Source organism: Etheostoma spectabile, chromosome 19, assembly GCF_008692095.1.
Source record: "Etheostoma spectabile isolate EspeVRDwgs_2016 chromosome 19, UIUC_Espe_1.0, whole genome shotgun sequence".
Classification (NCBI taxonomy): domain Eukaryota; kingdom Metazoa; phylum Chordata; class Actinopteri; order Perciformes; family Percidae; genus Etheostoma; species Etheostoma spectabile.
Window position 1 is genome coordinate 13278805 of NC_045751.1, and position 16723 is coordinate 13295527.

The 16723-nt window shown below is 40.9% G+C and overlaps 1 protein-coding gene across 4 annotated transcripts in view; it reads right to left on the reverse strand.

Annotated features, from left to right (window-relative positions):
* Positions 1–16723, reverse strand: part of svep1 (sushi, von Willebrand factor type A, EGF and pentraxin domain containing 1) — a 95983-nt gene that overhangs the window by 18930 nt on the left and 60330 nt on the right. For all 4 annotated transcript variants that reach the window (XR_004336385.1, XM_032544083.1, XM_032544082.1 and 1 more), the window contains 25 exons: positions 15062–15169; positions 12323–12454; positions 11760–11951; positions 11562–11683; positions 11378–11483; positions 11063–11266; positions 10645–10878; positions 10287–10448; positions 9902–10063; positions 9348–9509; positions 8469–8557; positions 7476–7572; positions 7094–7207; positions 6702–6815; positions 6199–6400; positions 5669–5826; positions 5256–5454; positions 4866–5041; positions 4520–4644; positions 4207–4336; positions 3877–4047; positions 3406–3579; positions 3168–3287; positions 2850–3026; positions 70–154 (listed from right to left, as the gene is read on the reverse strand). Coding sequence is in view for 3 of the 4 variants with exons in the window: in XM_032544083.1 (XP_032399974.1) it covers positions 70–154; positions 2850–3026; positions 3168–3287; positions 3406–3579; positions 3877–4047; positions 4207–4336; positions 4520–4644; positions 4866–5041; positions 5256–5454; positions 5669–5826; positions 6199–6400; positions 6702–6815; positions 7094–7207; positions 7476–7572; positions 8469–8557; positions 9348–9509; positions 9902–10063; positions 10287–10448; positions 10645–10878; positions 11063–11266; positions 11378–11483; positions 11562–11683; positions 11760–11951; positions 12323–12454; positions 15062–15169 (3715 nt within the window). In the remaining variant the exon portion in view is untranslated. The remainder of the gene's footprint in view (positions 1–69; positions 155–2849; positions 3027–3167; positions 3288–3405; positions 3580–3876; positions 4048–4206; positions 4337–4519; positions 4645–4865; positions 5042–5255; positions 5455–5668; positions 5827–6198; positions 6401–6701; positions 6816–7093; positions 7208–7475; positions 7573–8468; positions 8558–9347; positions 9510–9901; positions 10064–10286; positions 10449–10644; positions 10879–11062; positions 11267–11377; positions 11484–11561; positions 11684–11759; positions 11952–12322; positions 12455–15061; positions 15170–16723) is intronic.

The following is a 16723-nucleotide window of genomic DNA, read 5'->3' on the forward strand; positions in this document are numbered from 1 at the left end:
AAACTCCACAATTTTATGTTTCCTACTGTTATTATTACAACATGGTGTTGAACGGGATGCAAATGATACCTGAAAGTCACCTTGCTTCCATAGGTGAAATTGTTGCCCTTCATGATGGAGTTCTCTGGGACAGATGGCATCGGACAGGAGAGGGCTACAGTGCAACATTACAGAGACGATTAGTTACTGTTGTCTTCTATCAATATTAATATTTCACAAGAAAGTTTAGAAAAAGAAAGAAAGTTTGTCAGTGTAATTGATGAAATGTAGATTAGACTTTGGCAAAGACTTTTTCTAGGATTAAAGCCACAATACATTTTACACTGATAGGATAAAAGAACCACACAGGAAAGTGTATAAATGGATAGAATCCAAAGAGGTGTGACAGAGAGGCATAATTGAATGAAGGGGAGAACCACTTAAAAGGGTACTTCAGTGATTAAATATTGCACTTCCATGGAGGTGAGGGATTTACTAGTGACAGATTAAAGAATTAAAAGACCAAAATCAAAGCAGCAGAGGCCAAGACACTTTTAAAGACTTTAGAATAACTGGATTCTACATTTCCCATAATTAGACCTTCCCTGTATATCCGTCTGTACATATGACTTTCAAACTCCATCCCCACATTTTATGTTGCAGGCTTTCTGTTATAAATCTGAAGCCCATAACATTGCTGGCATCATCTATCTGTCAAAATAAAGGCTATAGGTGACTTTTGTGTTAATGTCCTTAACAGCTTTATTCAGACAAGACAGCACATTTATGGAAAGAGTTTAAATTGTTATAATAGCAAGAAAAAAGAAAGTTTTTGTTTGTTCACAGGCTGCATCACAGGCTGGTTTGAGTTGCCAAACGTCAGCCTCAAAACCCTTATGACTTGGAGAAGATCTGCAAAGAGGAGTGGGACAAAATCCCTCCTGAGATGTGTGCAAACCTGGTGGCCAACTACAAGAAACATCTGACCTCTCTGATTGCCAACAAGGGTTTTGCCACCAAGTACTAAGTCATGTTTTGCAGAGGGGTGAAATACATATTTCCCTCATTACAATGCAAATCAATTTATAACATTTTTGACATGCATTTTTCTGGATTGTCTTGTTGTTATTCTGTCTCTCACTGTTCAAATAAATCTATCATTAAAATTATAGACTGATCATTTCTTTGTCAGTCAGGCAAACGTACAAAATCAACAGGGGATCAAAAACGTTTTTCCCCTCACTGTAGGTCTGACCTAGATAAGATTGCTGTCGTCACTTTTATGTTAAGGTAACCCAGGGCTTTAGGTCTCAAGTCCAGTTAGAGATAGACTAATGACACCAACAGGGTTATTTTCAACTTCCTTAGTATTTTCTAGTACCCTATACAACTGTTTTCACATGCTGAATAACACTCCTCGCCCCAGTGGCTCTAGCCTCATATTTTTGGTTCCCAGATAAAACTGCTGCACTTTTGCTCTTTAATAACAATGGAAGATGGAAATTTTCCACCTCAAACAATGATGCAACTGAATTTGTGTGTACGTGCAAAAAAACTCAATGCTGTCGCCACATGTTGAACCATCAGTGAATTATCTAATGCAACATCATTTAACGATTGTTATTGCTGCACATAACACTGAGAAAATCAAAATTCAATTCAAATGTTTTGATTTTGGCAGAGATTGCACACAGCTGCTTTATATATTTGAGTTGACATACAGTTTTACGTTAAAATGTAATAACTTCCCTTTCAGTATGACACAGTCTGCAGGCCCTGAGTAAGTCAGTTCCTCTTTCTCTATGAGGAAGAATGTGGCTTAGAGCCAAGATGGAGGTGCTGCATGGGTTGGGCCTTTCAGCCCACTGCAGACAAAAAGACAGCTGCATATATGATACCCCTTCACAACACATTGTATAATATGCGTACATGCATGTCTTTGAATCTCTATAAGTCTGCATGATTTGCTTTTCTGTGTGTATGCAAAATCAAGGCCTGTTTGTGTGTCTTTCCGGAAGTGTATAGTACTTTTACTATCTGTACAAAAATAAAAGCACTGACAGCAATTAGTTTCATTTGTGTATTACTCAGATCCAGTTGGCTCTAATAGCTAGATGATTTGATAAGAAAACTGCTTTATCATGAAGAATAAAGAGCAGTTTAATGGCCGTAATAGTAATGAGTCACTTTCTATTGAGCTGTTTCAAATGTATTAAATAGGAATGTAAATTTATATCTTAGGTATACAAGTATATCTATGTTATCAACATATGGTATTCTTTTTACGTTACAGCCATTATGAAACTCTCTCTCTATTTACTGAGAATGCAGAATGAAACCTGGCAGTGAAATACTTACACACTTCACACATGATACTGAGGGAAATGTATATCAAGTACTGCATCTCACTCCAACACATATAAAGGTGATGGTAATATGCTATAGTTTCCTATTGTCTTCAAATTGCAATAAAAAGACTCACATCCCTGCCCTGTCTGTGGCACTCAGCCCCAAGTCCAATTTGTCTACTATGAAGACAAACTATGGTTTACAACTTTAAACAGGTCAAAAACATATTCATCTATATCTTATAAAAAGGCAGGAGTAAATTGTGTATTTGTTAAGGACTATTTTCAGCCACAGATCAATACACACAGTGAGTATGTGAGTATTTACAGCAGCTGCCCGATACATGCAACCTAAATATAGAGATAGAAGATATATTTGTTACTTTCAGTAATTTAATGGAGGGAAAAAAATCGGACGTTTTGCTGGCCACAGAATGTGAATCAATTGAAAAGCCAGAAGGATTTAATATATAGTACAGCTGCTGCACAGTGTTGGCAGGACATGACCACTCAATCCCTTACCTCTGCAGTATGGGACTGGGTCGTCCCAGCTTCCTGTCTCCAGGCAGTGGAGGCGAGACGAGCCGATCAGCTCATAGCCGTTCTCGCAGCCAAAAACAACCTCACCGCCCATCAGAAAATTGCTGCCTTCTCTGTGACCGAATTCTGGAGACCCAGGGTTCTTACACTTCACTGGCTCTGGTAGGAAGACAAACACACACACACACACATATACATACACAGATACATAACAAATGGGTTTATATATGGATAGAAACAATGGTTCTCTTTAATAGCACGTTCTCCAACATGGATGCTTGTGGACCTGCGTCTTATTACCTGTGCAGTTTTTTCCATCACCACTGTACGGCTGGATACAGGTGCAGGTGTAGGAGCCGTCCGTGTTTTGACAACTAGCATGGTCATCACAGTCAGATCCCAAAGCACACTCATCCACATCTGAACACACACAGACACACAGAAGAACTCACACAAATGCATACCATAAATATTTGTGCCTTGTCAATTTTCCAAACGTATCACTGATTAAAAAAAACAATCTTGTCTAATGAAGTACCGAGACAGGCTGGTGGATTTCCTCCCCACTTGCCACTGTTGGTGCAGTGCACCTTGGTGTCTCCCAGCAAGTAAAAGCCAGCGTTACACTGATAGACCACAGAGCTGCCGGCATGGAAGTCTGTCCCCTGAAACAAGCCGTTCTCCAGAGGACGAGGAGGGCCACAGGACACTCCTGCAACACACAAAAAGTAATATTATCAAGGACCTCACCCCTACAGGCTGTCTACCTATTTGCTGTATTCTTCTTATTTTGATATGTCAAATGTACAGTACAACAGTACTATTTATCCATCTCTTCCAAAAGGAATACAGTAAAATGTTTTATTTGTTTATCAGAGATTTCCATGTTTAGGATCTTTCAAAGCACTTAGTTTTTTAAGGATTTTTATAAATGTGTAGTCAGTGGACTGAAAAAACACATTCATTACATACATTTCAAATCACAGAGCAGTTTGTGTCTCTGCCTTACGTTCACAACTGGGCAGAGGATGGCTCCACTCTCCTTTATTTTGGCACTGTAGTACAGGCTCCCCCAGCAGGTAGAAGCCGGGATCACAGGACAGCTGGACCTGGGCCCCAGGGCTCACCTCCACAGTGGAGGCGTGCAGGTGGGGCACTGCGTTCTCCAGCTTGGGGCAATCTGGAAAGACCAGGGAGGGTTTTCAGTTTTGGAGACAGAGCCACTGTTAGGCATACTAACTGAAAAAACATACTCCAAAACACTGTGCACATCCATTTTAGAAATGTATTTGAACTTCGTCATTCATGGTAGTGTATGGTTTTGTGAAGCGTCTCTTACCAGCACAGAAAACGCTGCTGTGGTTTATTTTGACTCGGCCTACCACCCCGCTGAGGAAGTCTGGCCAGGCGAGCACATTCCCTCTGTGGATGACATGGGAAGATGGACAGCTGCTGGCCAGGACCTTGATCTACAGTATAGAGGAGAGGGAGATCAGTTGGTACAACATAAAAAAAATCATATTCACACAAATATTCCTGTTTCATGACTGCAATATGTTATAAATTACCTGGTTTCATATACATGGGTTTAACATTTACCTAAGCAGTCCTAAAGAGTATATTTAAAACAGAAACACCAATATTAAATTTACCTGTTGAGGTGTGAGAACACGATCCCAGATGTTGAGTTGGCTGATGGAGCCGACAAAGGATTCGACAGGGTTGAAGCCCTCTCCCCTCTGATCCTGGTCCTGACCTAATACCAGTGCCCCACCGCCTACAGAACATATAAAAGGTCAGAGGTTAACGGAAACTCACGGAGAAACTATTCTACTTGACTTGTGGGTTACTGTGTTTATATTAAAAAACAATAGCAGAAGCATATATACACTGTAAATTTGATTAGAAACAAACCATTGTTGTACTAAAGCAATTAAGCTCATTATAACTACTTATAAATCATTATGGCAGGTGACCAGGTCGAGGATAGCACTACACCTGGGATAGTGGTGCCGACTGACAGGCCTTTGCCTCCGTCTGAGGGCTTCCCATTGATGTAGATTCTCCAGTCACCATCCCAGCTCCTCCAGGACACCCCAATGTGGTACCATTGACCCGTGTTCACTGCAGGACAGTCAGTGATCCGCTCCTTACCATTCACATACAGCACCCACCTGTAGGGAGGGAGGAAAAATGGTCAGAGAGGATTTAATGCAAAAGAAAGAAAGCATTTGGAGAGGTGTAGTCTTGCTTTGCTAGACAGTCCTCCACAGCGCTGCACAGGAGGGTCTGACTAGTCCACACAGCATGGTTTATTGGCATTTCTTTAAACCAATCACAAAACTGTGTACGTGCATTTATATTCTCTTAACTTAGGATATCACTGACCCATTGTAGTCTATGAGAAGGAAAGCGTTGTCGCTGCCCTCCACAGCGTAGGAGACAGGTGTGCCATAATTGGTGGTATCCAATGACCTCATCCAAAAGGTACAGGTGATCTCTGTCAGCGCTGGCATCACTCCATCCATCATTACATAACCATGGATACCAGACACCTCAAAGTCCAGGTTGAAGGCAGGAGACATCTCTGATAGGACAGAAAAAAACATTTACATGTATAGAGTGAATAAAACAATTGTTAGATTAAATGAATTAAATAATTGCTGTTTTTGCCACCTAGCTTTTTCTACATAATTCTTCTGGTCATCCTTTAATCAATAATAATTCAAAGTATAAAATGAAAAATATGTCTTTTCCTCTTCTAGAGTTGCCATGGTGATGTGTCATCTGTCCTATAGTACCTGTCTCACACCTGGTTCCATTGAACCCAGGGAGGCAGCGGCAGGTGTAGGACCCCAGACCATCCATGCAGCTGGCCCCGTTCACACAGGGGTTAGGATCGCACTCGTCCACGTCCACCTCACACAGGCGGCCACGGTAACCCTCCACACACTGACACCTGAGAGAGGGAAGGACGACACAGTACAATACCATTTACAGAAACACACTACAACATAGGCTCATCATGGCCAATCATAGGCCAATCACAGGTCATTTTAGAGAGCAAGATCATTCCTATTGGCTGTTCTGTTCTGTTTTCTTTTATTTATTTATTTTTTAAAGTTTGACCTTTCCTAATATTCAAAATGATGTATGAATGTAAAGCACATACTGTGTTTCACACAATCTGTGTTTCTCTTTTAAATAAATCTTTTTGAGCTGTATATTAAAATCCTTGTGTAGAGGACATTACATCCCAACAAATGTAAAGAGGACTAATAGAGCGTTACAAATGCAAAGAGTGGCTTGATCCCATCAGAATCATTATTACCTGAAATTGTTAACAGCATCCAGACATGAGGCCCCATTCAGACAGGGGGCGCTGTAACATTCATCGAAGTTGACCTCACAGCGGTCCCCTGAGAAGCCAACGGCACAATTACAAGTGTAGCTGCCAGTCAAGTCATCACACACACCTCCGTTCAGACAAGGGTTGGAGAGGCACTCGTTGATTTCCAGCTCACAACGAGATCCTGCGTAAATGTGAACAGAAAAAAGGAAAACGGCTGCATTTTCAAAGCACTAACTTTAGTATTTGGCCTTTTTCTAAATCAAGGTCAGACTTTTTGTATAAGATATATGGTTATATGGGTATACTCTATATACAATGAATGCAGAAATAGTAGATATTGTACAGACTCAGAATGAAGATCAACAAAGTCTGCAGGTGCCAATAATAATAATACCAACCTGTACAGTAACAAGTTTAACGGTCTGATGAGGAAATCAAACTGATGTCTAGAATTAAAATGTAACCCACTACTGTTATCTAACCTGTGAAGCCGCTGGCACAACTGCAGGTGAACTTGTTGACCTCGTCCACACACACACCTTCATTCAGACAGGGAGAGGAGATACACTCGTTCACCTCCGCCTCACACAGAGAGCCTGAGACAGACCGGGGCAAAAGTTAGGAAACACAGATAGAGGTTTATGCTGACAGAGGCAAAGAAACATGTCTGGTTTAGGGTTGTTCAAGTAATCAATGTTTTTGACAGCTATTTAAAATGTGTAATCAATGGCCCGTAAGTCAAATCCCTAAACCTTTAAAGCTTGAAATAATCAATAAAGTTGACGTTCCATTTACCAGTTGAGTACACCAGTTCTTTTTTTAAACTTTTTGTTCTTTCTGTGTATCACTTTATTATTTCCTCATGGTCCCTTACCTAGAAAGCCAGGCTTGCACTGACACTGGAAGTCTCCCATACCGTCTTTACAAAGGCCTCCATTCTGACACGGAGCAGAGTCACACTCATCTATATCAATCTCACACTTGGCACCTGGGAGAGAAATATCAGAGGCTGTATCAAACACTTACCATAACAGAGTCAAATACAACACAACTGTGCTTGAGGTGGATATCCGTTGCTATAATTGTCAATACTCAAGTGAGAGTCATAGCTGGGTATTGTCCACAGAGCAATGATAGGAAATACAACAACAAACCACTAATGATCATCTTATTCCTACTGCTTAAAACTCCCTGTCTTCACTTCAGTTGTTACAACATAAACACCACACCAGGTGAATCTCAGACTGGTGGTTTACCTGTGAACCCAGGCATGCAGGTGCAGACGTATCCCGCCCCAACCTCCTCACATGTCCCCTTATTCTGACAGGGATTCAGGAAACACTCGTGGAAAACCTGCAGGAACAGCCAATCAGTTTAATGTGTCACCCAAACAGTAAAAGCCTTTTTGAAAACACGGCTGCAAACTTTGTCCAGTAAATCCTTCAGTTCATGTTCTGCTCATCATGTTGCAATATTTACTGTCCCATTTCTATCCAATACGTTTTTTTTCCTTCAATGATGTTGTCATTATTGGTTTCATTATGTATTTACTGTATGTATTCATTAGGAATGCTGAAAATTTGAGTTTTAAAAGCGGTTATAGTCAGACAGATGACACAAATTCATCCTCTTGTATAAATATAAGTTAGATCTAGATTATCTATATGAGTTCAGTTCATTAATTTTAATTAATTAATTACCTTCCAGAACACAGCTTTGCTGGTCCACCGCTGCCTTGATCAGTAAGTTTATTTGTGTGACTTTGGTATTTTAAAAGGGTTAGGAACCAACAAAACTAACAAACTAACCAACTAACTAACCGATCGAGGTAGCGGTAGAGCAGCAACTCCCATGTTCTACGAGACAAAATTACTGTTTTTGTCAAAGAAGTCTGGAGGCTTTGAGGAGAGTGATACAACAGCTTTAGTTCCTGTCGTAAAGGCGCTGTTTAACAGCAAGGTAAAGCAGTAAAAATATTTTAATTATAGTTTATGTTTAAACATATAAACACAAGTTTTTTTTAGAGATTTATTTTAGGTAGGCCTTTTTAGGTGGCTAAAATGTGTTTTGCTGTGTAGCCCTGTCCACAGCAGTACATTGCTTAGCTTACATATTATGTCTCTTGCCGGCTTCTCCTAACTGGGCGATGTGCTGGCCACCATCTACTGTAGGTTATAACCCTACGTCATACAACCCCACTTTGAAAGATCTGAACTATCCCTTCAATTTTGAGACAGGAAAAGACTAACCTGACTGCTTGCTTGGTAGTCTTCAACCACCTCCACCTCTGGAGCTGCAGTTACACTCTCCTCTTTGGGAAGAAAACTGGAGCCAAAACCTGACAATGACACCCAGAAAAAATACACGCAATGTAAGCACAGACAAGTCGGAAAAACACATCAAGGATCTTTCCACTTGCTCCCACACTTGTGATTTGTGTGAACAAAAGCCTGTATTCTTATTGAAAACTGGCAGCATAACCACTGTTCATTCTCACACTTCAGACATGCAGTGCTATTTATTTCCATTCTGCCGCAGAGCAATAAAGTCATTATATTATTTACATTTCCCCCCTGATCCTTTGCAGTAATTCCTTTTCCAATTGGTTTGAGCTGTCACAACACCAATCAGACACCACACAACTGGAGCAATGGCAGCTGTTGAAAAGCTGTCCCACAACACTGAACAGTTTCATATCTTTTGCTGTCTGCTGATTTTACTTGGCAAGTCTTGTAGAAATGTAAGTGGTTTTACATGCCAACTCAACACACATATGGTGTTAAAATAGAGGTCTGCTGGCCTAATTTAAACTGGAGCTAGGTGTGGAACAAACTATGACAGTATGGTTTTAGTTTTAATTGACATTTTACTTTTCAGTTTTTACAGAAGGTAAGAAATCATGTGCATTTTGTTGTTGTTTTTTGTCTGAAGATACTAAAGGACAGAAAAGTTAGATATTTTGTAAAAACAACAGTTGGGATCAGAGAGTTCATGCTGAAACCAATTTGAATATAAGACCAAAAGAATATAAAATCAAAGATCTTCTAGATTCACCAAAACAAAATTGGAAAGCTTGTGTGTATTTTTGTGTGACTTGAAAAGGATTTGTTTTTTTGCTGATCACTTACTGGAGCAGTGCTGTATGGTGGTAGCCCCAGTAATGGTTGTGGTTCCATAAAAGGGACATGAGAGGCAGTAGGAGCGGCCATGTTCAGGCTGGTAGTAATCTCTGGGACAAGGGTAACAGGGAACTAGACCGGTACGGGAGAAATGTCCTGCCAAACAGGGGACTGCAGGAGTGGAGACCAGAGAAGATCAGAAGAGAGGAGCACCAGAAAGAGATAAAAGAAACGAAATAATTTAATGGAGCAGAATCACCCAAAAAGTGACATTTGTAATGTAACTGGGAATCTCAGGTAGCAAAGATTTTCACAGTTTCCAGATTTGATCCAACTTTAAAGGGTAACTATATGAAACTTCCTAGTTGGAATTTGCCTTTCTGATATAATTACAAATAAATGACAAATACTAACGGACACATTTTTGCTCACAGGCTGGAATCATATTTTGTTACCTAGCAGCGTTTAGAATAACTTAAGAATGATGAAGGTTTTTCAAAGTTAAAATAGGCAAGCTGATGGGACATTAAGGGAGTGTACTCCACACTGTCAGACTGTATCACCTCCACACTCTGTCTCATCCACGGCTCCTCTGGTGACAGTCGAGGTCTCATCAGGACAGACAAGACACTCCCTGGCGCCATAACCAGGCTGGAAGTGACCCAGCGGGCATGACTCGCAGATCTCCAACCCATTCACAGAGTTACTACCAGGCTTACACTGCCCTGCAAACATATGCATACCACCACATTATGAGCAATATTCAGAACAAAACAACATCAGTTCTACAATCAACAAACATTGCCCAAGGCACTAAGAGTAGATCAAGAGGCAAGAGGCAATTATTATAAATAATTACTGTATGTACAAAATGTATTGGATATCATCTAAGTTATTTGCAGTTATTCCTTCAGTAAGGCTGAGGTCTAACTGTGTGAATGCATTTACCTTTGCACTCAGCAATGCTGCGGGAGTGCAAATACGCCGTGGAGCTTCCCTCAGGGCAGGACTTACACTCCAGCTGACCCTCCTGGTCCTGGTAGGAGCCCAGCCAGCAGCTCTCACACTCATTATATTCCAGAGAGAAGTATGTTCCCACCGGGCATTGGACTAAAACAGCACACACAATTAGTACATTAAATAAAACAGTACATACAACTTTTGTAGTAGTATTAGAGTTTCTTAAACTCCCATAACTTTACATGTATTTTATATGGTTACGGTAAGAAAACCCTATTCCACAAATCAAAACCTGGTTAGATGAGTTTAAGTGGCTGTATCCTCCATTCCCTCCCGTCCCACTCACCGCACATCCTGCCTTTGAGCATTGAGCCTGGCCTGCAGAACAGCGAAGGCCTTTTGCTCTCCAGAGATTTGGGATCAGCTACAATCATCTCTGAGGACACATGGAAACTGGACAGCGGCTGCTTGGCCAGCGTTCGTTTCAGACGATTGGTCAGTTGCTCCAGAGTCCGCAGGAGTCTCTTCTGATTGGCCACCTCTATTGAGTCGTTCCTCGACAGGGGCAGAGGGATGCTTGCTGGGAAAATGGACAAGGTTTAAAGGAATGATAACTAACAATTGGTGGTATTAAAAATATAAAAAACACAGATTTAAAATGGGGATAAAACATAAGATATGGTTATTATGCAGACCATGACATATACATATATTCCCATTACAACGAAGGTCCATAAACATACAGTAAATCATGTTTAATATACCTGTAATGTTGAAAAAGATCTGGATCTTTTGGTCTCTGGTGGGTCCTGTGATTTTGCGGTGCCTCTTGGTGCGATGGTGAGGTTGCACGCTGCTGTCTTGCTGTTGCTTGGTGAGCTGTCGGGTGCCTGTGGCAAAGCCTGATTCAAAGTAGGCGTAGTCCTGAGCGCCCTGAGGACCCCAGCTGTTGCTCCAACCCCCTGGTGCTGATAGATATTAAGACAAAAAGAGGGAAGAATGATGAGTTATAAGATGCTTTCAGTAAAATACAGGTGTGATGGTTAGAGAGAGAGTGTATTTTGTGCACATAATCCTACCAATAGAAAACCCGTTCTCATAGTCGTAGTTGTACTCTAGACAGTGACCCAGTGACATCACCTCCAGCTTGCAGGTGACATCACCACTGCTACAAATGTTGGGGAGCTGTGGAGAAAAAAGCATTGTGTGTTTGAGAGTTGATTTACAGCAGATCAGTGTGTATGTGTGTGACTATATCCTCACCATGCCTCCCAGTTTGGTGTTGAACTCCCCAGTGAATGACTTGACCAGGTCCACATCGTCACAGCGAGATGCTTTAAACAGCATCTCAAAGGGTTTGACTCCGTTGTTTGCTATACGGTTCACTGGGAAAGAGAAGTGAAGACAGTAGGTGACAAAGTTCAGTAAATGAAAGTAACAAAATACGTGTGCGTTGCTTACCTGAGCAGTCAGGTCTGTCTGGAGAGTAGGGTGGCTCCCACACACCATTGTAGGCGCAGAAGTAGCTGTGCACTGCATCCTGAGTGAAGCTGTAGCCATCTTTACAATGAAGGGTACAGTTAACACCCTCCTCCTCTTCAGAGCAGATGAACTCTCCATTCACTGGGACGTACGGGCGGTCACAGCTTGTCCCTGGGCACACACATAGTGTATAATATTTCCATGGTTTTATCATGTTGGATTACAATATTTGATAATACTAGGGTTAGTTATTATTTTTCTTGTATTTATTTGTTTACAATAGTTTTATCATTAAGAAACTACATTTCCTTCTTCACAGATGCTTGAAAAAAAACATGACAGAATGCGACAGAACAGAATAATATAACATAATAACAGACTATACTGCAGAAAAACACAGTAAATGGGGGCTATACATACTTTAAACATACTGAATAAAAGTTATGGATAAGGTCAAAGGTAAATATTTACACAAATGACACAAAAAACTGTACATTTTTCTAACAATACTCAATAAAAGCTATTCAAAAGAGATGTTGTACCTTGCACAGTGATGGTGAGGTTGCAAGTGCGGCTGTTTCCCGCTGCATCAGTAGCTGTGTACTGGACCAGAGTGTCTCCTACTGGGAACACAGAGCCAGGAGTATGGCTACTGGTCACTGTGAGGCGACCACCTGAAAAACACACACATTACAAAAGTGTTGTGACTGTAAAACAACATCATCATTAACATAATTGCGGTAAATAATGAAAAGAGAAAGGAGTTTTTTACACAACATTTAATATATATATACTGTATAAGTATATTTATTATTATCTAGTGACACATCATTAGTGCAAAAGTGTTACTAAAAGTGGTCCTCCACTTATCCTGCAGAGGGCAGTCTTGACCTTACTCCATTTTCCAGGACTAAATGAGTCACTCTTAGTAAACCATAGACGTTATGTTAAACAATGATATGTTGACATGGGAATGGTTTGTCTGGGCATCACATGGCAGCAGAAAAATCCAGCTCCTGGGATGGGAGATGGAAAATTGCTACAGTCTGGTTGGCTTAAAAATTCATTCAGAATGTCTTCACATTTAGAATGTGATGGATAGAGCCTTGGGAGAGGCAGCAGTGATGAGAGCAGTGAATGATTGTGTGTGTTTGCATGTGTGAAATGCTGTGGGTCTTGCCTGTAGGCTGACAAACAGGATGTGAACAAAAAAAACCTCATGCACATGCAAGCAAGAGTGAGCGACACGGACAAAAAGAGACAGTGGGAAAGCTGAGTGATTGATTGACCTTGTGTTTCATTTCAACTCCATTAAGGGTAGCAAAGTCGTTTGAACAGGGCTGACACACGTCTGGAGTCTGGTGTCTCCCCTTGTATATAGCCTGTGTGTGCGTCTGTACGTGTCTTTATGGTTGTGTCTACCGATTCACAACTATATATAGCGCTGGCATCAGGGTGTGGGCCTGGAAAAACAAAACACTGACGTTGAAGCAGCGCTGGGCTGACGTCATGTGGCCCAAAGCAGCCGCAGCAGCCTGTTATTACAGTGTGTGTGCTGTGTTTGTTTTTGTGTGTGTAAGTGCGTGTGCGTGTGTGCGTGAGAGTGTGTGTGTGTGAGAGACAAGTGTGTGTGTTTGATGGGGGTGCACCTCTGCAGACAGGTGGGGATTGAGCATGCTGGGTCTCAAGAGTGAGAAGTCTGAGGCCTGTGTTTGTATTGCGTCAATGCCTGCACACACAAACATATATCTGAGCTGTGCTAGGGTGATTATATGTGTGTGTGTGTGTGTGTGTGTGTGTGTGTGTGTGTGTGTGTGTGTGTGTAGTTTGTTGTCTGTCCCCACAACAACTACAGCACCAGGGAGTCAGCCAGCTCTACAATATTTAAGTTTATTTGGCAGAGTGGCCTTGATGCACTCTTTTATTGTGGGATTGGGATTACATATTAAACATATTTGCTCACAACAGCAAGTACAGTATGTAATTTCTGACCTCTTGAACTGCCCTTGAACAATAAAGAGAGCACCGGTTTTGTCACTGAGCTCAAGGTGCACTGGATATATGTGGTCCCGATTTATGTTTTTGTGATAGAGCTGCAATAAAAGAATTACTAAGAGGACATCATGTTCATTTACTGTATTAACCATTGAACTGCTTCAAATCTTGGATCGATTTGGTAGGCAAAATGTCCCGGCAGTCAAACACTAGATAACAATAACAATTGTAATGCTACTCTATAAAGATCTCACTGCACATGTTTAATTTGGATTTTCCTCATTACAAATATAGTTCTGTGAAAAGACTGAGTAGCCCAACAATACCACTGTAAAAATGTGTACTTGGTACTTTACTTGTGTATTTAGATTTCTTTCTCGGTTTCAAAATTTGTAGAATTGTTTACTCCACTATTATATATAGATATATTTCTCCACTGTAGTTACTAGTCACTTTAATGATAATGATTTTACATATACATACACGTTACATACCACAATCTTGTCAAGCAAACAGTACATTTGCTGCTTAAACTTTTGTACTTCCGTGACCGGGTTAGCTCAGCTGGTAGAGCAGGCGCACATATATATAGAGGTTTACGCCTTGACTCAGCGGCCGCCAGTTCAACCTGACCTGTGGCCCTTTGCTGCCATTGTCATTACCCCTCTCCCTCCTCTTTCATGTCTTCATCTGTCCTATGAAAATAAAGGCCTAAAATGACCAAAAACAAGTATCTAAACATCTGTACTTCCACATAATTCACTCTAATTAAGAAAGAAACACATGATTTGACAAGTAATTCAAAAAGGTTTAACTCCCAAATGAGTCAAGTACTGTGCATGCTCACATAATTATACAAATGACTGTGTGAAAAATGGATGGAAAGAGTGCAAATTCTCACAAAAGAGCAAAAACACCTGTATCTCTCTGCTGCCTACGTAACATTAATGACATTAACAGACACTGTGACAACTTCATCTGTCCACTGGTCTTATTCTCTCTCTCTCTCTTTTAAACACAGACACACAAATGAGGCATTCATGCGCACAATTACAATCCATCCTCACATTGTTGGACCATATGTCCAGTGTCTCTCAACATTAATCACACACACACACAGACACACACATAAAGTCCTCTCCTGATCCCCTTTTTCCAGTCACCCAACGGAAAAGATCCTGTTTAACCATCATTAGTGGAGGAAGAGGGTGGAGTACAGTGGAACAGTGGAGCAAAAGAATAAACCATCTCGGGAGCTGCCGTCTGAGAACGGCTACCAGACATACCTGAGTTGTCGGAAAACTGTGGCACCTCCCAAAAGACTGCTGTGTCCGTGTCTGTGGCCTTAACTGTGGGTGGCGACCTGCACCTGTCAATCACTGGGGACTCCGTATCTAGAAAGGAGTATAATGATGGGGGATGACCAGATGGAGAACACACAATAAAAACATCCCATTTTTGAACATTAAATGTATCTTTCATTGTCATTTAACATTCACCAATGCCCAAAAAATCTAACTATAAAAGTATGGTAGAGTTGTTGCACACAAACACACAATTGCTCCCAAGACTGGAATAGATCACAGCAGTATTAGAGAAACAAAGTTGGGAGCGTGAGTTGCAGAGTGCTACACTGTGATCTGACTTTTTTGTTGAAGGAGTATAGAGTGTCAGAGGGCACTAGTTAAACACATGCCTCTAATAAAAAACTACAACGTTCCACCACCATAATAACATATGGAAATGTTCACGGCTACCATGCTTGAGGTTTTTCCCCCTGACTGCTGTGATTATCGAGCGGTTGACATGGGACACCCCTGTTTTTCTCGCTCTGCATTAACACTGTTTGGCACATGCTGGGAGCTGATAAACTCCCTTACTGGTGAGTATGTCAATTAAACAGTTTTACAGTAAATGACAGAAAACGGTTCTGCAGCACTTGGTATTGCGGATGGAGAAGCTGTCCTGTAATCGAGAGGCCACTGGTTTGAGTCTCCATAACCTGAAAACGATCCCATATTGTAAAAAGTGAGATTTTCATGTCTTTTGCTACATAAATACCTACCCCATATTCAGAAACTGTGCCTTTAAAGGCGACGTTTTGGGACTTTAGCTTATTCATCGTATCGATATGGGATACGGTGAACAAGCTAAAGTCCCAATAAGTCGGCATGTTCCTTTAAACGAGCCGTCAGGACTTCTGTATGGTTGTGATGTCACAATTATACTATATATAGGTGGAAAGTGCCGCTACAGTGCCATTACAGCCATTCCCTGGCTGCAATGAGAGTGCAGAGACGCCAAGAGCGCAGATGCAAAAGACCCAGAAACACTGACTAATCTGTTTAGTCAGGAACCTTCAAGTTGTGCAATGCAAGTATGTTTAATTATGTTAAAAGCAAATTGTTGACACTTTACCCACATTCACACCGCAGCAGTGTTGCAATACAATTCTTCTTGCCTTTACATGTGACACAGTTCTATTATTTTCTACTTATCTCTGTAAATGGCTGTCATCTTCAGCTGGTGTTCACACTAGTCCTCTGAAATACATGGTTGCCGTGGGTGGAAGCTAATGACTTTTTAGACTGAACATATGTTGCTAACTATCATCGATTTGTGATATGTAAAACTGTAATGCCTGTGGAAATGTATCTCCTTCAATCAGTTTTGAGTTGGACTACAAAGTATATTTTGTGGTTTTAGTGTAGTACAAGATCAACAACCTACATGTGACTTGTATTTGAATGCTCAAATTAAATTTTTCAAATCTGCCATGGACAAATAATGTTACACTATCTGAAACATATGGTATACAAAGCAGCTCAGCTGTGTGTACTTGAGCCAGCAGAAGACAAAACAATAGATAGAAAGCCAAAATGCTAACAGCATTGTTATTAGGGAGATGCCTCGCCTCAGTCAGATGAGATGTCTTTTTTTTTTTTTTT